The sequence below is a fragment of the Eptesicus fuscus genome, chromosome 22, assembly GCF_027574615.1.
Source record: "Eptesicus fuscus isolate TK198812 chromosome 22, DD_ASM_mEF_20220401, whole genome shotgun sequence".
Classification (NCBI taxonomy): Eukaryota; Metazoa; Chordata; class Mammalia; order Chiroptera; family Vespertilionidae; genus Eptesicus; species Eptesicus fuscus.
In genome coordinates, this window is record NC_072494.1 from 16,052,057 (window position 1) to 16,072,702 (window position 20,646).

General features: G+C 45.4%; 2 protein-coding genes across 2 annotated transcripts in view; one reads left to right on the forward strand and one right to left on the reverse strand.

Moving 5' to 3' along the window:
- Positions 1-1,734, reverse strand: part of GON4L (gon-4 like) — a 49,013-nt gene extending 47,279 nt beyond the window's left edge. The window contains exon 1 of the mRNA XM_054712314.1: positions 1,570-1,734. The gene's annotated coding sequence lies outside the window, so the exon portion shown is untranslated. The remainder of the gene's footprint in view (positions 1-1,569) is intronic.
- Positions 1,735-4,112: 2,378 nt separating this feature from the next.
- On the forward strand, positions 4,113-20,117 carry SYT11 (synaptotagmin 11). Its single transcript, XM_008155679.3, has 4 exons — positions 4,113-4,146; positions 10,956-11,782; positions 19,186-19,309; positions 19,779-20,117. The coding sequence occupies exons 1-4, from the start codon at positions 4,113-4,115 to the stop codon at positions 20,087-20,089; spliced, it is 1,296 nt and encodes a 431-aa protein (XP_008153901.1). The 3' UTR covers positions 20,090-20,117.
- Positions 20,118-20,646: the final 529 nt, after the last annotated feature.

A 20,646-nucleotide genomic window follows, 5' to 3' on the forward strand; every position in this document is an offset into this window, starting at 1 on the left:
AAAAATATATATATTCTCGGGTGAGGATTAACAAACAAATAAAGAGGATAGGCGATATTAACAGAAATTTTGTGTTGTAAACAAGAGATTCCTACTGTTCTCTGTACTACGTTACTTCTGACTCTTGCTTTCAATTCCAGTTATCACATTTTAAGAGCAACACTAACCTAAATTGGATGGTATCTTCTTTTATGTTCTAGCACCTGTTTGCAAACCTCTTTTATAGAAATTATAACTTTTGTAATTGCCTCTTCTCTGTCTCCTTCCCATCTGACTCCACAAAAACTATGTGGTTTTTCAGGAAAAGGACTTTTTCAACTAGTACCCCTAGTACCAGGCAGTATCTGCCCTATTGTAAAGACTGAATGAATGTTCCCTAACTAAATGAATGAATGGAAAAGAGTGTGGCTCCAGCTGGTGTGGTTCAGTTGGTTGAGCATCCTCCCATGCACCGAGAGATCACCAGTTCGATTCCCTGTCAGGGCACATGCCCAGGTTTCAGGTTCGATCCCCAGCAGCGGTGGAGGCAGCAGATTGATGTTTCACTCTCTCTCTCTCATCAATGTTTCACTCTCTCTCTCCTTCTCTCTTCTTCTGTGCTTATTTTATGCATTTAGACCAGAGTTAAGCATTATATGGAAACTTTCTACCCAAAAAACTTTACCCAATAAAATAGGTACAAGAACAGAATAAATTATCTTGTGTTACAGTGAGTTCTTCATCACTGATAATGTTAAAAGTCTGATCTAACCGGTTTGGCTCAGTGGATAAAGCGTCAGACTGCAGACTCAAGGGTCCCAGGTTCGATTCCGGTCAACAGCATGTACCTTGGTTGTGGGCACATCCCCAGTGGGGGGTGTGCAGGAAGCAGCTGATTGATGTTTCTCTCTCATCGATGTTTCTAACTCTCTCTCCCTCTCCCTTCCTCTCTGTAAGAAATCAATAAAATATATATTTTTTAAAAAATGTTCAAAGTCTGAATGCCCATCTACCAGGGCACTAGATGAAAGTTTGGAGTACAGGACTGCAAAATAAAGTTCTTTTTTTTTTCCTTCTCCTTTTTAAATAATTTCTCGTATTTAATGAGTTGAGAGAAAGAGAGAAACATTGATTTCTTGTTCCACTTATTTATGAATTCATTTGTTGATTCTTGTATGTGCCCTGACCGAGGATGGAACCCGAAACCTGGGTGCATCCTGACGGCACTCTAATCAACTGAGCAGACCGGCCCGGGCAAAGTTCTAACTCTTAAAGAGACTGAACTATAAAGTTAGTTTTAAACCTCCCTAATTCAGTTTCCACAGATCACTAGGAGAGATCTCCCCCCACCCTCCTGTCTACCAACGCCCTTATCTTGGTAATTAAAGCTCAAGGGAGGGTGATGAGTGGGTAAGGGGGCGGTGGGAGTAGCTTAGGCGAGTCCAATATTTTGCAGATGAATTACTGAGGTCCAGAAAAGGGGGGAAAATTTAAGAAGGAAAGAAAAGAAAGACAGCTACCACTTAAAGTCAGCAGCGTACAGGGACCGACCCCCGGCACTTACCATACAGCAATTCTAAAGAGGCTCACCTTTTAGGAACTGGAGTGAGACCAACAGGGTGAAAGAACGCACCTCCGAAGGCAGCCCCAGCGCGAGCCCCTCCTGGGAGAAAATTGTCCAAAAGGGGGACCTAACTGCGCTTTTTCCCTAGGCGCCGAGCCCTGGCCCAAGCCCCCGCGCCCGGCTCGACCCCCTCAGACCTCTGCCTCCGGTCCCACACCCCGCGCCGGCCCTCAACCCCGACCCCCTCAGCCTGGGCATCCTTCGCCCTGACGTCCAGCTCCCACTCGCCACTTCCCGCCTCGCGGCACGGGACGCACTCCCCTCACCGGCGACGGATCCCGCGGAAACTCGGAGTCGGTGCCACCGGAAGTCAGCCGGCGGCCGCCCCTTACGTGCGCGCCCCCGAGTCGCAGTGCGCGGCGTCAGGACGTCGAAGAGCGCGCTCCCACCCCGGGGCGCCGTCCCCCTTTAGGGCGGGAGGAAGCCACAGGGCTGGCCCGTCAGTTGTGGGCAGGAAGTTTTAAGGAAAAACCTCTCTTACTCGGTCCGAGGCGCTACTCGCAGCAAAACTCGGGATTGTGACTCGTTAGTTGAACTTGACAGCTAACCCTTCTTGCCGCGTCACACCTGGAAATACGGGACCCAGGAAATGGAGAATTCAGAAATTTCCCGAAAGGAATCCCTGGGTTACAAACAGTGCAGTTATTTGTACTAGTGAGTCATGGAGTCACTCCATAGTAATGACTATGAAGCTGTGTAACACTCCGCCGTTTTACAAAATGCTTTCATTTACGTTATCACAGGTGACTTGGTCTTCACGATAAACCTTAGGGAGCAGTGGATATTATCCTTTCAAATTTACACGGAACAAACTTCTGGCTCCGCTGGATAGGCGATTTCACAAAGATACACAGCTATCAAGAGGAATCGGGTATCTTAACTCGATTCTAATGCGTGGACCCCATGTCCAGGAAGCATCGCTGATGTTCAATAATCCAATACTTGTGTTTTGAACAAATGAGTCCTAGAGCCATGTTCTTTCCACTTTTCTGGAAGAGAATGTCAAAACTGGAAAAATACACGCAGCTCTCTCATTTTACAGGTGAACCATCAACAAATATTTTATGGATTTGAATAATCTATTTAACCTGATCCTGTCTGTAAACAGAATCGACAGGATGAAAGGATCCACAGCCAAAGTGAAGAGCGATATTAATATACTCATGGGCACAACTGCAATCTGACTCTAGCCTCAATCACCCTAACTCTCCCAAATGCCAAGGAAGTCTCTAGAAGCTTGGAGTTTCATTTGTGGCCTGCTTTTGAACTTGCAGCATATGAGTATCTTCCCTGGAAAAGTTTTGTGGCTCACAGGGTTTCAAATATCAGAGCCTCTGGTCATTTGTTGGTTTGCACATGCTCTCTCTCCTAAGCAGCCCTAAGCACTTGACACTTTAAAACAGAAATATGCAGCGCTGATTAACTTTGGCGTTCTTCATTAGTCTTTTTATTTACTTACTATTAATTTATTTTATTATTTATGTTTGTTTTTCAACATCTTTTATTTTATTCTCACCCTAGGGTATTTTCCATTGATTTTTTTAAAGAGGGAAAGACAGAGAGAAATATCGATGTGAGAGAAACATCGATTGGTTGCAATTGGTTGCCTCCTGCACTCGCCCTGGAGCCTGCACCCGAGGTACGTGCCCCTGACCAGAATCGAACCCAGAACCCTTCAGTCCGCAGGCTGATGCTCTATCCACTGAGCCAAAGCGGCTAGGGCTTCATTAGTCTTTTTATAAAAACAGCTTTAATTTACACACCACAAAATACATCCGTTCTACTTGTATAAATAAATTATTATAAGAAAATGTTCAGAGTTGTGCATCCATCACGAGGTTTGATCTTTAATCAGAGTTTTAGAGGTTCTGAAGTTTAAGAAAGTTTCCATAATAACCTTTAGTGGGCTCGGAAATGCATAAAAATAATGGCAATTGATACTGAAATGCAGACATATAGAATTTTGTTTTTCCAAAATCCTGGGCTCCCTTCTCAGCCAGAACATTCCGCTGCTATATTAAGCCCAGCGGATCGGAATCACAGGATCTAAATTTTCTCTATAATAAAATACCTACACTTCTTACTCTATCCTTGGGTTTTGCTCCTTTAGATCAACAGCCTGTCAGTGGGCGGGTCTTATTCTCAGGAAATCCCGGTGATGCGGTCCCCTCCCAGAGATCTTCCGGAAAGGGGCGGGGACTGCCTTCCGGAACGTTTCGGACAGAGGCGGAGTCTTCTGCCGAGGACCGCTCGGAAGAAGGCGGGGCCTCCCTCGCATCAGGACCAGTCTGGCTGCACCTGCATCCTTAGCTCAGAGCATCCCTGGAGCATCTTCAGAGGCGACCGCAGCTGGCAACCAGGGACCAGACCGTCACAGGAGGCATCCGCCAGATACCTCCCCCCTCCCCTGACCTAGCGCTGTACAGCGGCGGCCTCGGTTCTGATCCAGGGTTCCCGGAGTTGTCTGACCATTGCAACCGCCTTTACAGCTATAGCCTCTGATTACGACATGGCCGAAATCACCAATATCCGACCTAGCTTCGGTAAGTACCGTCGGTCCAACTAAGCCTGCGGTAATCGAAAGAGTTGCAAAGCTAGGGGAACCCAGGGGGCGGCACAAGGAATGAAGCCCAGACCAGGGTCTTCAAGCGCCAGCCCCGCTAGAATCGGGCCTGTGGAGGTGGGTCGTGGGCAGTGGACAGAGCCTGAACTTAAACTGTGGGCTGCAGAGGCTGGGGAGGCTAGAGACATGGAGGCTCTGGGGTCCAGGATGCCAACACCTTGTATGGTGCACCGTCAGCACTGCCGGAGGTGAGAAACAGAGAGTTTGCAGAGGACGTGAACCCCTCCTTCTGGGGGAGGAGAGGTGGAGTAGGCCGAGCCCTCCCCCTTGGGGCACGCAGGGCGGTGCCCCTTCCTCCCCATCCTCGTCCTCAGGGCTGCGGGGGAGGGAGATGGCAAGGGGGATGGGGCATCAAGATGGCAGTTTGGAGACTGTGGGCTGTGTGTGTGGATGGCAGCCAGCGGAGGCAGCGGCCTCTAGGGAGAGAGGTGCGGGGGTGGGGGAGCTAAAAGGAAGCCACTCCTTAAGCCGGTCAGCTGGGTGCTGAGGCTGAGGGGAACCGTGAGCCCTGCAAGTTCTATTCTGCATCGTAATGGTGGGGTCCTTCTGATGCTACCAAATGGCGCTTGGCGCTGCTGGGCGAGGGGATGACGTGATGTCTATTTCTGGGCCTCCTGGCAGTGCCTAGGCGCTTCCTCCCAGGCCTTTTGTTCCCCATTCTCTGGGCTGGCTTTTCAAACAGGGGGACTCACCCGCGCTAGTGCTGGAGCTGGTGGGGGCCCGACCCAGGCCGGAGGGGGAGGGGCGAGAGAGGCCCAGCCCGGGGGAGGCCGCTTTGTGTACCAGAGAAAGCATTACGTCATCTCGGCGCCGCTCCAAGATCTGTTACATTTCTTGGAGCAGGGAGTGGGGTGGAAAATAGGAAAGGTGGGAAAGAAAAGCTCGAGAAACAAGTTTTTTTCCTCTTCGGGGATTCCTCCAAAATATGCGAGGGTAACAAACTACCTGTGCTATGTTTTCCTGGTCCAGAAATAAAAAAAAAGAATTTCCCTACTTCTCCCTCAATTCTACTTACCTCAGTTTGGATGGCAGAAGCCAGTGAGAGTGCTGTCAGCCAAGGGTCCCTTCATATTCCTTAAGAGATCCTAACCCTCAGACAATCTAGAAGTTTTGAGCATCCAGTGTTTGGGTGGGTCCACAATCCAACATGGAAGTGGCTTTTCTCACTCTCCAGTGAGAGGTTTATGGAAATGAGCAAAACTCAATGTGCTCCATTCTCTCAATATTCAGAAGACATCAGATTAGGGCAAGTATCTAGACAACAGATCACACCCATTAACTTCTTGTTCCCTTTGATTCTCAAGGTTAAATCTTGATATTTTTTTCTTCACCTTCTGCATTGCTGTTCTTTGAGTCCTAAATTTCTAAAATAGATGTCTCGTTGGTGATTGCATGAGCACCCTATGATTTTCTTTCTGCTCTTTTTCTTCTTATGCCTTCTTTTCAACATGTTTTATTTTTTTCTAATTGCATTTCCCAATTCCTTGGAAAGTGAGATGGTGTGATTTCCTTTAGAAGGAATATTAGTGGAAAAGAGAAAATAAATTTTATCAGCCTTTTACATACGACATTTTATTTAATCCTTACAAATATCCTCTGATGTATGAATTATTATATATACTTTTTCCAGTTGAGGAAACTGAGGCTCAGGGAGATAAAATAGATAAAAGTTACACAAAATAGTGAGGGTAGTGCCAATGTCCAGTTGATGCCGAAGTTTATTCTCCTATCTGTATCACGCTGGTCTACGTGACAGGGAAAAGCTGGTTTAGTAAAGGAAGTCAATAAGAAGTCTGGTCAGGGACTCACAGAGTTGGGCATAGCCCAGATGTCTCACAGGCCTTCCAACCCTTACAGAGGGTTTCCTGCGAAGGAACTGTTACTTCTGACTTTTTCATGTCTCGTAGAGTACTTCACTTCAGATGCCTTAGCCCTTGGGAGATACACCAAGCCAACGCTCAATTAGCCATGACCTTAGAGTACAAAAGGAGCAAGAAGCATCGGTCACTGCAATTTACAACTACTTTAGGCACTCACTTCAGATATTAGCGCCAGCTTCCTTTTCCCACCAACCTTTTGATTAAAGCAAGACAGAGGGTTCTGAGTTTCAACATCCCTGGTTTTTCTAATTAACTGCCTTGAGTGTGGGAAGGAGAGGCAGAGGTTAACAAATAATTGAGAAAAAAGTAGGGCAAAGGTGGGCAATAAGGTGGAGAAAAGCACATAGGTGATTTACAAATGGATTGGTCTGTTTTCTTTTCCTTCTCTGTCCTTCTGAAAGATAAGAATCCTTCATCTTCTTTCTTACCCACACCACCTGCATTTTCTAGCAGTAAAAGCGAAGGCATGGGAAGCAACAGTGGGTTCCCTTAGGGATCACAGAGTAAATTTAGGGTAGATCACAAAGGATCACTCAAATGTCTCCCAACATGGCCTTTAGATCTTTCTTTCAAATCATTCTCAAAGATACACCTGTCTCGGTAGTTCCCTGCTTTCCTCTTCTCACAGAGACAATCAATGTTCAATTTCACTAATCATTAGCAAGCAATTTTCAGGAAAGTCCCTTATTGGTGAATAGAGAGCCATTTTTTTCAGCTTGTGCCATTTTGATTGACAATTGAAACCAATCAATTGTTCAAATAAATATTTACTGACCTTGTGTTAGATGCAAGAGACTCAGGGATTCAGAAATGAGCAGGATGTTATTTCCGCTTGCTCTCAATGAGCTGAACACCTAGGCTGTCCCATTTTGTGAAAATTCTCTCCCTAATAACTCTTATTTCACTTAATGCTCTGTGAATAAACACTAGTATTACTTAGTATGGACATGGTCACCTTGATTGATTTTGTTAATGGCTTTATTCCTTAACTATATTGTTTTAGAATGTAACTCCTCCTTTTCTTTTCTTTTTTTTTAATTTTTATTGATTTTAGAGAGAGGAACATTGATTTATTGTTTCACTTATTTATGCATTCATTGATTGCTTCTTGTCTGTGCCCTGACTAGGGATCAAACCCAAAACCTTGGTGTATCAGGACGAACTCTAACCAACTGAGCTACTCGGCCAGGACTAACCCCTTCTTTTCTTACCTGGTCCCAACTTTCATGAAACCATGGAATGTTTGAAGTAGAAAAAACTTTGGAGATATTTAGTACAATCTCCATGGAAGAAATCCCTTTTAGAATATCCCTGACCAATGGTGATGATTCAACCTCTGAAAGTTTTCAATTATAGATTCACTGCTTTATGAAGCAATCTGGGCTATTGTGAGGCAGTTGAAATAATAATTTGACTCTTTTCATTGAGTCAGATCTGTCTTCCTGTAGCTCGTACGCACTGGTGCTGAGCCTAATCTCCAACGTAAAATCAAATCATACCTTCTTCCATCACAGCATCTTAAATAATTGAAGAAAGTTATTATTCCTAGACCTCTCAGCTCCTTCAGTTCCTTCCATTTTTCTTCATTGGATGTGGTTCCCAGATCTTTTACTCTCCTGATTATCTATAATGTAGAGACACTTTGGTGTCAGGCAAACCAGTATTTAAATCCCATCACTGCCGGCTGCCATTACTTGGCCTAGGGCAGATTGAGTCCCCAGGTTTCTCCATTGTAAAGTGAGTATATTAATAGTACCTATTTAATGAGTTCTTTGATTCAAAGAGAGGAAGCTCTAACTCAATGCCTGGCAGGGACATAATAAATGTACAAAAAAAAAAAAAAAGAGCAGTGTTTATTCCTGTCAGTGCTAGACCGAACACTCCATATGTGTTGTGACCAGTGCAGATGAAATTATACTACCCTCCTGTGATCCAGACATTGTATTCAAAGTATAAGTTGGGCCCTAACCAGCTTGGCTCAGTGGATAAAGCGTTGGCCTGTGGAGTGAAGGGTCCCAGGTTCGATTCCGGTCAAGGGTATGTACCTTGGTTACGGGCACATCCCCAGTAGAGGGTGTGCAGGAGGCAGCTAATGGATGTTTCTAACTCTCTATCCTTCTCCCTTCTTCTCTGTAAAAAATCAATAAAATATATATATTTTAAAAAGTATAAGTTGACTCTAGCCTAATTATACTCACGCTTGTGGTCACCCAAACTGCTAAGTGATTTTTGCTCATCCTTGTCAAGTAAGGTCTCCTGTTGCTAATTGATAGGTTTTAAAAACCAAATAGAATTTTAAATTTTCCTTGATATATGTAATCATATTGACCTCACCCTCTTGATCCAATCTGTGGAGGCTGTTTTGAATTTACTAACTCATTTGTTCACTGAACACTTGCCAGGTGCCACATGGTTCTAGGACCTGGGGATATAGCAGTGAACAGAAATTCAGTATTCTTATTAAGTTTATCTAGTGAGGAAAAATAGAAATTGTTGGGCGTATTAACTACTATGAAGAAAAAAATAAAGCATGTAATAGGGATATTATCTCACTTGGGGCAGTCAGGAAATGCTTCTCTGATAAAGTGAAGTTTGAACAGAGGTCTGCAGTGAGAGGCAGAGAGCCAGGCAGACCTGGTGAAAGGATGTTCCAGGAAGAATCTGGAATATTCTGGAGTCACACTTATTTTCTTATTTCTCCCTGCCCAAGTCTTTCCTTAAAAAAGTAATGTGGGGTTTGTTATGTTTCTGCTTCTATTGAAACAAAATTATATAATAACATTTCAAATTCAAGGGACCGTATTATGGCACAATGGGTTTCAATATTTGTGATTGCCACAGAGGATTGTAATTTGTGTGTGTGTGTGTGTGTGTGTGTATACACATATACATTACATGTTATTAATATGCAATATAATACATAAGTATATATATGCAAAACATAAAAAAATTATGTGGGGGTAGTTACAAAATAGTAATGAGGATGTAAAGTACAGCATAGGAAATATAGTCAATAATTTTGTAATATCTATTTATGGTACTATTTGGGTACTGGAAATATCAGGGGAAATACTTTGTATGATTGTCTGACCAATATGCTGTACACCTGAAATTAATACAAAATAATATTGAATGTAAAATATAATTGAAAAAAAAAAAAACTTAAGCAAGTCAAGTAATGTAGAAAACTAGAGGCTGTATCTAGACCAATTGGCTTCAGTGAACATAAAGGGGAATTAACCCCGAACCTAATTATCTAAGTCAGGGGCCAACTTGTGTGGGGAAAAGACAGGTAAGACTAGAGGAAGGGAAGGAAAAAATCTGTTTCCCTTTAGTTACTTGTTTATTCAACAGATACTGTATATATTAAGTGTCTTTAGTGCTGCAGATATAGAAATAAACAAAACAAACAAAATCCCTGTCCTCATGAAACTTATATTCTAGTGAAAATAGATAATAAACAGTAAATTTATATGTGTGTCTATATATATTCTTGTGTATGTGGGTGTGTATGAGAGAGAGAGAAAGAGAAAGAAAGAGCAGACACATGGAGAAAATTAAGCAGGGCTAAGAAGTGTGGGTCTTTGGAATGGAGAAGGTTGCACTTTTAAATGGGGTGATCAGGGAAGATCTTACTAAGAAGGTGACGTTTGAGCAAAGATCTGACTTTTCCACAGTCTCTATATTTCTCTTTCTAAAATTCTTCCATTTTTAAATACCTAGGAGCTGAAATTTAGAACAAATTTAAAAGTACTTAGACCCTCCCTGGCTGGTGAGCTAAGTGGTTAGAGCACCAGCCCATGTACCAAAGGGTCTCAGGTTCGATTCCCTATCAAGGGTATGTACCTGGGTTGCAGGTTCAATCCTGCCCCAGTCAGGACACCTGCAGGATGGAATCAATCAATGTGTCTCTCTCACATCGATGTTTCTCTCTCTCTCTTGCCCTCCCTCACTCCCTTCCACTCTCTCTAAAAATTAATGGGAAAATATCCTCGGGTGAAGATTTAAAAAAATACTTAGACCCACTGTTCTTATTACCATCCACCCACTTTTGCTACCCTTGAGCAACCTACTAAAATGAACTGAAGTCAATCCCACATCCTTTCACCCTACATACCAGTAAGTCAGCACAGCCCCACTGTTCACAAACCCTGCACGAGATGCTGTGGAATACCCTCCTGAACCCAGACACACCTCGTGCCCTGGGGTAACAGTTGAGGTGAATGGGTTCCCATGTAAAAAGGTGACCTTCCAACACTTACAGGGCAGTTTACGTGAAACAAATCATTATTAGAAAAACCAAGTTCCTAAGTGCGAAGGGAAGGCCAAGAAAATAACAGGGAGCTGGGTGGGCACCTCAGGGAAGTCTTTCTGGAGAAGGTAAATATTGCCCTGACCGGTTTGGCTCAGTGGATGGAGCGTCGGCCTGCGGACTCAAGGGTCCCAGGTTCGATTCCGGTCAGGGGCATGTACCTTGGTTGCGGGCACATCCCCAGTGGGGAGTGTGCAGGAGGCAGCTGATCGATGTTTCTCTCTCATCAAGGTTTCTGACTCTCTGTCCCTCTCCCTTCCTCTCTGTAGAAAATCAATAGAATATTAAAAAACAAAACAAAACGAGAAGGTAAATATTTCATCCAGGTTTGGTGGAAAGGAAGAGCCATGGGTTGGTTGAGAGGATGGAGGAGGGCATTTCTAAGAGAGCGGATAAGTTCATAAGCCCAGATGAGCAAACTTTGTTTTGGAGGCTAGGTTGGGAGTATCTTGGCTCCAGCAGAGGCCTCAAGTAGGAGAGCTCTGGAAGGGGGTTGAGGTCCACCTGCCTTAACGCATCTCTGGTCTCCACCTTCAGATATGTCACCGGTGGTGGCAGGCCTCATCGGGGCCTCCGTACTGGTGGTGTGTGTCTCGGTGACCGTCTTTGTCTGGACATGCTGCCACCAGCAGACAGAGAAGAAGCACAAGAACCCACCGTACAAGTTTATTCATATGCTCAAAGGCATCAGCATATACCCAGAGACCCTCAGCAACAAAAAGAAAATCATCAAAGTGCGAAGAGACAAAGATGGCCCCGGGAGGGAAGGTGGACACGGGAACCTGTTGGTGGATGCGGCAGAGGCCGGCCTGCTGGGCCGAGACAAGGGTCCCAGGCCACCCAGTTCTGGATCTTGTATAGACCAGTTACCCATCAAAGTGGACTTTGGGGAAGAACTGAGGAGCCCCATTGCAAGCCTAACCCCTGGGGAGAGCAAAACGAGTTCTCCGTCATCTCCAGAGGAGGACGTCATGCTGGGATCCCTCACCTTCTCAGTGGACTATAACTTCCCCAAAAAAGCCCTGGTGGTGACAATCCAGGAGGCCCACGGGCTGCCCGTGATGGATGACCAGACCCAGGGCTCTGACCCCTACATCAAAATGACCATCCTTCCCGACAAGCGGCATCGGGTGAAGACCAGGGTGCTGCGGAAGACCCTGGACCCTGTGTTTGATGAGACCTTCACCTTCTACGGCATCCCGTACAGCCAGCTGCAGGACCTGGTGCTGCACTTCCTTGTCCTCAGCTTTGACCGCTTCTCTCGGGACGACGTCATTGGGGAGGTCATGGTGCCACTGGCTGGGGTGGACCCCAGCACAGGCAAGGTACAGCTGACTAGGGACATCATCAAAAGGAACATCCAGGTGAGGAGGAAGTGCGTGTTGGGGAGGGATGGTAGGTTGGGGGAGACAAGATCTTAGGGGACAAATGGAAGGAAGGGGGAGGGGATGGAATGGGTGGCAGAGAGGGACTGTGGGGCGGAAGCTCTCACTTACCAAGAATAAGCCGCGGTCAGAGTAAGACAGAGGGCCTGGCGGGTTAGGTCTCCTCTAAGGTCAGGTAGCTTCTGAAATTTCACTTAGTAGCTGGGATCCTGACCCTGCACCAAGCCTGCTTAGATGTAGGGGCTCATTTTTTTTCTCCAAAATAATGCGTGATCTTCCTCCAGTGAATTTCTCACAGCTGAGCAACTTTGAAGGTAGTTCAATAATTTTCCCCTCTCCTTTCCTTCCCCAGCAGCAGAAATTCAGTATTCTTATTATGTTTATCTAGTGAGGAAAAAACTTTGCAGATATTTAACACAATCCTAGGGGTATAAATAGTATCATGTCTGTATGTCTTTTAGTAACCATTTTATAAATGCAATTTAATGAATTGCCTCACCTCCGAGCCCCTGAGCCAGGTCCAAACCTCCTTTGCTACAGATATTTCTCTCTCTATTCCTCCTCTCTGCATGAGAAGCCGGGGTGAGAGCCTTCTCTCCCACTGGGCTAGCATTGGCTCTTGAGTTGTCATTTCAGGGGTACAAGAAATGTGTACCTGTCCTCCACAATTGGGGAGGCAATGTAGTTCTGTGGTTAAGCCCTCGGGCTCTGGAGTTGGACTGCCTGACTTCATGTTCCAGCTCACCCTTTTCCAGCTGTGTGACATGGGAGAATAACCCTTCTAAGCTTCCCCCATCTCCCCCGAAATGTAAAACGGAGCTAATCCTACCTTCCTTACAGCAGTCCGTGGCTCAAATAAGATAATATCCCCGGTATATCAGTGCCCTAGGGGAGCTTTCACTGGAGTGGAGGAAAGACAAACCATTTTGGCAATGACCATACTGGCAGGTGCTTTGAAAGACGTTGTTGACATTTTAACGCAGAGTTTCATTTATTTTTTTCAGGATTAAATATAAGTGGTTAATAGCAAGGGCTTTGAAGTCAGACCTGAATTTTAATCCAGGACATTGGGCAGGGGGCACTTACTGAACGTCCAGGGGGGCTCTTGGCATGAGCCAGATTTCTTTCTATTTTATTCACGCCCCTCGGGGAGGGATAAGCCAGGGCTGCAGTCCTTAGTAACACATTCCCTGGGAGAGGCCCCACGCAGGACACCCAGAGCCTGTGCAGCCCAGAGCCTTCCAGCCCCCCGGCTTCCTACCAGCGTTTTCCCCACCAGTAACCACGGGCAGGGCTGTGTTCCAGCCTGAGCCACGACTGTCACCTCCCTGACCACTCATCCTGGCGATTCCCTAGCACTACAGCCTCCCCGTGCCACCCGAAATCCTCCCTGCTGTAGCCAAGAGTCTGCCCTCTCTGGATCTCCCCTGAGCTCATCGGTTAGAGCTGCTCGGGACCACTCCACGCTGTCCGGAAAGAGCTTTTTACCCGGGGGGGGGGGGGGGGGGTCTGTGTAAAGCATTCCTTTATAATATGGGGCCCAATTATCTCCCTCCAAAGATTCCCGCGTGGTGGTGAGGATTGCATTTCTCCATATAGCTCCCCACTACTAACTGTATTTCCTGGCCTTCAGCGGAAAGTCCATGTCTTGGTCTTTCCATTGTACAGTGCAGTCCCGTTGAAGAAGCCCGGACTGGTCATCATTTCTGACTCTATCCATTTCACTACCTTAGTCTTGGCAAGTAGTTAACATCTCCGGGCCTCAGGCTCCCTCTAGGCTGGATCATGAAGGCTCCTGGGATCACGTTATGTGAGCACTCTTGGTTCTTATGAACATACAAAAAGATATAAGAAGCATGAAAAATTAACTCTAGACAATTAGTAAAAGGAGATCACAGTATAAACTCTGTAATACCTAAAATCTCTGAATTGGACTTTGGGACTTGAATTTTTTTTATTTATTTATATTTTTTTAGTGGCAAGCAGCTTTTTTCCTAGTATTTTATCTAGATAGAAATAAGCGTGAATTTATATTCCCATAATAAATTCCCCACAAAGAGAAGGGAGACAATGCAGAGAGGGCTGGGGAATAAAGAAGAGACGTTGGGAAAAGAGAAATACAGAGTGGATAATGGAGAGTTGTTAGACTCCTCCTAATTTCTTCAGGTCATTGTTTTCCTGTCTTTCCACTGTCCAATCTAGTGTTGCTGACCTGGGACAATGGCCACTTAACGAAAGGATTTTTAAAACCTCAGATTTACAAGGGACCTTAGAGGTCACCCATTCTGGCCAAAGGGACTGAAAAGAGAGAGAGAAAAAGGAATGTCACTTTCCCAGGAACAATAAAGAAGGTTGCTCTGTATGTGCACTGGGGAGGTTCAGAGGGTGGAACATTAAGGTTTTTGTTTCTTTTCTTTTCCCATGATTGTGATTGATGTGGAGGTGGCCCTTCGTGCTCCTAACCCCAGTGAAGGTTTATCGTGGATGTGTGGCTCCACCTGATGCAATGACTCTGTGGCTAGAAAATCTTTCTGGAAGGGGCTCTGCTAGTTAGAGGAAACAGATTTCTCCCTCACCTAAGTGTTTCTGTGTCTGTCTGTGTGCTTTAGGGCCCATGCTCCTGTTCCCCTTTTCCACTGGGGGAGGGCAGAGCCTCCCAACTCGGTCAGGCATGGACAAAACCCTTTCTCCCCCTTGTCCTTCTGCTTGTCTGCCCCACAACAGGGTCTTTGCCTCATTAAGCTAAGGGACTGGGAAACAGAGCTCGCTCCCAGCCCTTGACAAAGAGCCTTTGAAAAAGAGCCATTGGCAAAGCTACTTGGAATGGGATTGGGTGGGAAAAGAAGGGGAGGAGAATGAGGGGACATGAAACTGTTCTTCGATGCAGAATGGAATGGCATTCAGGTAGTGCTGTGGCTGCAGACTTGGGTATCACAAAGGGGCAGCTGAATGGGGACTGGCATTCTGCCCATGTAAAATGACAAAGGGGGGGGGGCAGAAGGAAAACGGTTGCCTGAGGAGTGATTTTAGGGGAGAAAAATATTAAAAGGGTAACCAGAAGTTGTCCGCTTTCTCAAAGACCTAGGGAAGGGACATGGAAGTTTAGATTAGGGAGATTTTGCTATAATGAATGATTTAGGAAACAGTTTTAAACAAATATTGAGGAAATGTAAACTATAATACTATAGTGAGTGGTGGGTTTTTTTAAAATATATTTTATTGATTTTCCACAGAGAGGAAGGGAGAGGGAGAGAAGAGTCAGAAACATCGATGAGAGAGAAACATCAATCAGCTGGCTCCTGCAGTTAGTGGTGGTTTTTTTAATTGAATGAATTTGAGAGCGAGGTGGGGAGTGGGAGGGGAAGAAACATTGATATGAGAGAGAAATGCTGGTCAGTTGCCTCCCACAAGTGCCCTGACCAGGGATTGAACCTGCAACCTGAGTATGTGCCCTGACCTGACCGGGAATTGAACCTGCCACCTTTTGGTATATGGGACAACGCTTCAACCAACTGCGCTACACCAGCCAGGGCTAAAACTCTGTGTTGTTGTTTTTTTTAATCAAATATCCCTTTAACCCCACGTATCCTTCTTCTGTATATAAAGTTAGAATTATATTTAAAGATCGCATATTTAATATTTAGATACCAGTATTCAAGGATGGTCTCAGAAATAGATATCAAATCTACTTAACATTTTCATTATTCGTGGAAATGGAGGAGAGCAATGGCCCAAATAATCCAAAGGCTCTTGCTTTCTCGATCAGCTCTGTCCGCTGGGACTTTCTGTGATGGTGGAACTGTACTCTATCTGCACTGTCCAATATGGTAGCCACACATGGATGCTGAGCATTTGAAATATGGCTTCTGTGACTGAGGAACTAAAGTGTTAATGAGTTATCATTTAAATAGACACATGCAGCTAGAGGCTACTGTATTGGATAGCTCAGTTCTGAAATGTCTTGGAAGGCATTTGATTTTCTTTCTCCCGGGGGATTACTTCCCTAATGCCATTTGGCTGTGGGTAAGAGTCGTAAAGACGAGTTTACGTTCTCTGGTTGTATTCTGATTTGTGTCCAAGGAAGCAGCCCAGGAGTATACTGGTTGGCAAGGGCAACCAGCCTGTGATTTTAAACTGGCTGAGGGTACTTCCTGTGGATATAATAAAAAACTGACAATATATATGGGATGGGTAAGGGAAAAAATGTGAGACTTCCATCTAGTAAAGAAAAGCTATAAAATCTTTTTTAAAAAAAATATATTTTATTGATTTTAGAGAGGAAGGGAGAGGGAGGGAGAGATAGAAACATCAATGATGAGAGAGAATCATTGATTGGCTGCCTCCTGGCACGCCCCCTACTGGGGATGGAGCCCGGAACCCAGGCATGTGCCCTTGGCTGGAATTGAACCTGGGACCCTTCAGTCCGCAGGCCGACGCTCTATCCATTGAGCCAAACCAGCTAGGGCTCAAATCTTTTTTAAAGTCTGTTGTTCTCTTTTGTACTTCAGTTTCAAAATTAAATTGTAGTCAGTCCTATTCTCTGCTCTAGGAGAGACATTTTCATAGGCTCCTGGTATGAAAGATAGTCTTGAGAAAATTTTTAAACCACATGAAATAATCGAATTCCTTATTATCACAATTTTCTTCCCTGAGATGATGTGAGGCTTATAATCAAAACACAAACTATTAGGTTTTCCCCTTGTTTTTCATTGACGCGCTAATCAGATTACTGCTGCTGTCCTTTCCTGTGGCAGACATGCCTGAGCAGGTAGACACTGGCCTGCAGCTTCTCGAGGGAAGGACTCTTCATTGTCTATTTTTTCAGCCCTAGCTGCTGGCAGAGTGCCTGGCACTTAGTAATCATTTTGATGGACATGTAAGGCTGGTAGTGAGAATAGTCTATTTTGCTCAATCTAAGAAAAATTCCTGAAATAGGTGACATTTCTTTGGGAATAGGAATAAGATGTGATAGTAGGCCCTGGCTGGGTGGCTCAGTTGGAGTATCATCCCAAATACCAAAAGGTTTCGGGTTTGTTTCCCAGTCAGGGCACACATACCCAGGCTGCAGGTTCAACCCCCGATCAGGGCACGTATGGGAGGCAACCTATTGGTGTTTCTCTCTCTTTCCCTTCCTCACTCTCTGAAATCGATTAAAAAACAAACAAACATAACCTCGGGTAAGGATAAAATAATAATAATAAGCTATACATGTTATTATATATATATATATGTGTATATATATATATATTTACATATATATATATGTATATATATATATATATGGAGGAATGATTTTGTCCCAAATTTAACTTGTGTCTTAAATTCCTCAAATTCTACCTCCTTTTGTTTTCTTTATCTCAGCCTCAGCCCCACTTTCTAAGCTAGAAACTTAATAATCCTCCAACAAGACAAAACCAACAAACAAACATTCCTCCATCTCTCCCCTCTCCCCTACATTTACATCCAATTAGCCACCCACACCTAGAACATCCTGACCATTCTCGGTGAGACATAGCTTACCCCCATCCCTCCCGTCTGCTATAGCCCTGGCTCCAGGCCTCATCATTTCTTCCTTAGCCTATTGCAGCAGCCCTTAGCTGAGCTTTCTGACTTTGGTCTTTCTCCATTTTTCAGCTCTCAGTAGAATAATAATATTATTAGTGAAATATTTAAAACAACCATCATAACGTTGTCACTCCTACACTTACAGACCTCACCTTGCCTGGGGGTGACTCTGCTGTTTGGCTAGAGTGCCCCACTGCTCTTTACCTTCACCTCACCCACGTCTCCAGGTTCCTGACTCATCCCTCCTGCCAGGCCCCCCAACATCAGGAACATGCGCCTCTCACCATCCTCTGAACACAGTGTACCCTTTCAGGGCCCAATGCCTTTGTACCAGCCACTCCTGCCACTCTGCCTGATGGGAGCTTCTCTCTGCCCATTGTCTCATGGCCTCTTACTCACCCTTCGTAACTCAGCCCGGATGTCAACGGGCAGCGCCTTCCTGAATCTCCCGGCAGCACCTGGACAGGCTTCTGACTGCTCTGCTTATTCCATCTTTGTCTCTTCTATGCACAGTAAGCTCCTTGGGAGCCCCTGAGCCCTGTCCGCTGTGGATGCCCAGCACCTGGCAGGTAGTGAGCCAGGTGTGTAAAATGTTCTTGGAGGACTGGAGGTTTTTTTTCAAGTTCAAAATGAGGCCTAGAATAAACTTTAAAGATGGGGAGGCAAAGATGGAGGCACAGGGAAGAAAGCGACTTGCCTGGAGAGGACACTCTGAAGTGCATGACTGAGGCAGGCGGAGCAGGTGTGGATCTTCACCCTGTGACGTGGAGGAGCGCAGGCGCAGAAAGGGCAGGGACTTGCTCACGGTGGGTGCTGAGGCAGTGGCAACGTTAAGGCTCAGACCCAAATGTCCTACCTCCCTCTATGCATTTTTATCACAAGAACCGAATGAGGAAATAGGAGAGAATACACTTCTGTCTCGAACACTATACTCCAGGCACCGTGGTGTTACAACATTTAACTTATTTAATCCTTTTAATAATCCTCTGAATGAGGTAGTTTTTTTTTTAAATTTTTATTTACTAATGAGAGAGAGACATCAGTTTTGTTGTTCCACTTAGTTGTGAATTCATTGGTTGCTTCTTGTACGTGCCCTGACTGGGGATCAAACCCGCAACCTTGGTGTATCAGGACGACACTCTAACCAACTGAGCTACCCGGCCAGCCATTAGGTACTTTTTTTTTTTTTTTCATTAGGTACTTTTTATCTCCATTTTATAGGGGAGGAAACTGAAGTACTACAGCGATTGTCAAGTAATTGGCCCCAAGTCATACAGACGAGAAGTAGCCCATTTGAATCCAGGCCAGGTTGGCTTCAGAGTTTGGGCCCTTAAGAAGGAGCCTGTAGCCCTAACCGGTTTGGCTCAGTGGATAGAGCGTCGACCTGCGGACTGAAAAGTCCCAGGTTCGATTCCGGTCAAGGGCATGTACCTTGGTTGCGGGCACATCCCCAGTAGGGGGTGTGCAGAAGGCAGCTGATTGATGTTTCTCTCTCATCGATGTTTCTAGCTCTCTATCCCTCTCCCTTTCTCTCTGTAAAAAATCAATAAAATACATTAAAAAAAATAAAAAGAACAAGGCTGTGCTACCTCTCCATGCAAGTGATCTTATTTAGCATCCGGATGATAATTAGAACTTCTCCTTTTATCCCTTCCCTGTTCAGTGATGGTAACATCTTGCTGGGGGCTGGGTACCTGCCATACAGCCTTCTCCTCCCTGTGCTTCCTCTCCAGCCTCTCTTCCCTCTCCTCTTCACTCTTCCGGTGCCATGCCCTGCTCCCCCTGCCAGGATTCTCATGTGCTGTTTTTCTTCACAGAAGTGCATTAGCAGAGGGGAACTCCAGGTATCTCTGTCATATCAGCCCGTGGCACAGAGAATGACGGTGGTGGTCCTCAAAGCCAGACACTTACCGAAGATGGATATCACCGGTCTCTCAGGTAGCAGCTATTTACTTCAACCTATTTCTAAGTGTCTGAATGACACCCCCTCCTCTTGCCTGAGGCCCAGATACCCCCCTACACACACACACACACACACACACACACACACACACACACACACACACGTCAGGACCCCTTATACCTGTCACTTCGCATGCGTTCCTCTGTGTGTCTACTTTCTCTTCCTGGTGAATATCTAGGTTATAGATTTTCCTAGGCAGGGAAGTGCTTTGGGTGAGCAAATGGGGTCTTGACCTTTGGGGAGATGCCCTGATAGGAGCCCGTGCCAGGTGCTGAGTCCTCGCTCCAGGCATTTGTTGTGCTGTCACTAAAGACCATGTAGGGGTGGCCACCAAAGACATGGACAACAGAACCCCCTCCTTCCCAGCATGAAACCCACCATTACATAGGAGAGGACTGTGTCATAGGCCTGTCTTCTTTTTTTTTTTTATCTCTTTGGGGGCCCCAGATCCTTATGTCAAGGTGAACGTCTACTATGGCAGAAAGCGCATTGCCAAGAAGAAAACCCACGTGAAGAAGTGCACTTTGAACCCCGTCTTCAACGAGTCCTTCATCTATGACATCCCCACTGACCTCCTGCCCGACATCAGCATTGAGTTCCTCGTCATCGACTTTGATCGCACCACCAAGAACGAGGTGGTGGGGAGGCTGATCCTGGGGGCGCACAGTGTCACAGCCAGTGGTGCCGAGCACTGGCGAGAGGTCTGCGAGAGCCCCCGCAAGCCTGTGGCCAAGTGGCACAGTCTGAGCGAGTACTAATCCCATGCTCCTTGCCTCCAACCCCAGGGCCAGGCTGGGCAGGGACAAGGTGGGGAACGAGGTGACAGAGAGAAGCGGACTCAAAACCTCACTTTAGTTGTAGAAGAAAATTTCTTACAAAAGAAACCCTACAAAGAACACCCCACATGACCACAGCTGCAGATCAGTTCTTAGAGATGACGATTTCTCTCCTTTGCAAGGCACTAGAAATTCTTTTTTTTTTTTTTAAATGGGGAAAAAGAGAGAGGGAAAGACCTCTACAAGTTTATATATAACAATGTAACCTATACTTGCATGTCTAATACAAACTGAAGAAATTAGCCTAGCTGCCAATATCAAGTTACAGGTTTTAACCCATGAAAATTGTGTTTTGTGCCGAACTGTATTTGCTGATTACCTGAAATTGGCCTCTTTTTATTGGGCTTCTCTGAACAGTTACTCTCCCCGCCTCTAAGGATAGTTTGCTCTTGTAAAACCTCATAGTTTCATTGTCCCCATCTTTTCTTCCTGTTCCCTCTGACACCTCTGCTCTTTTATTGAGCTCCAGGTCAGAGGTC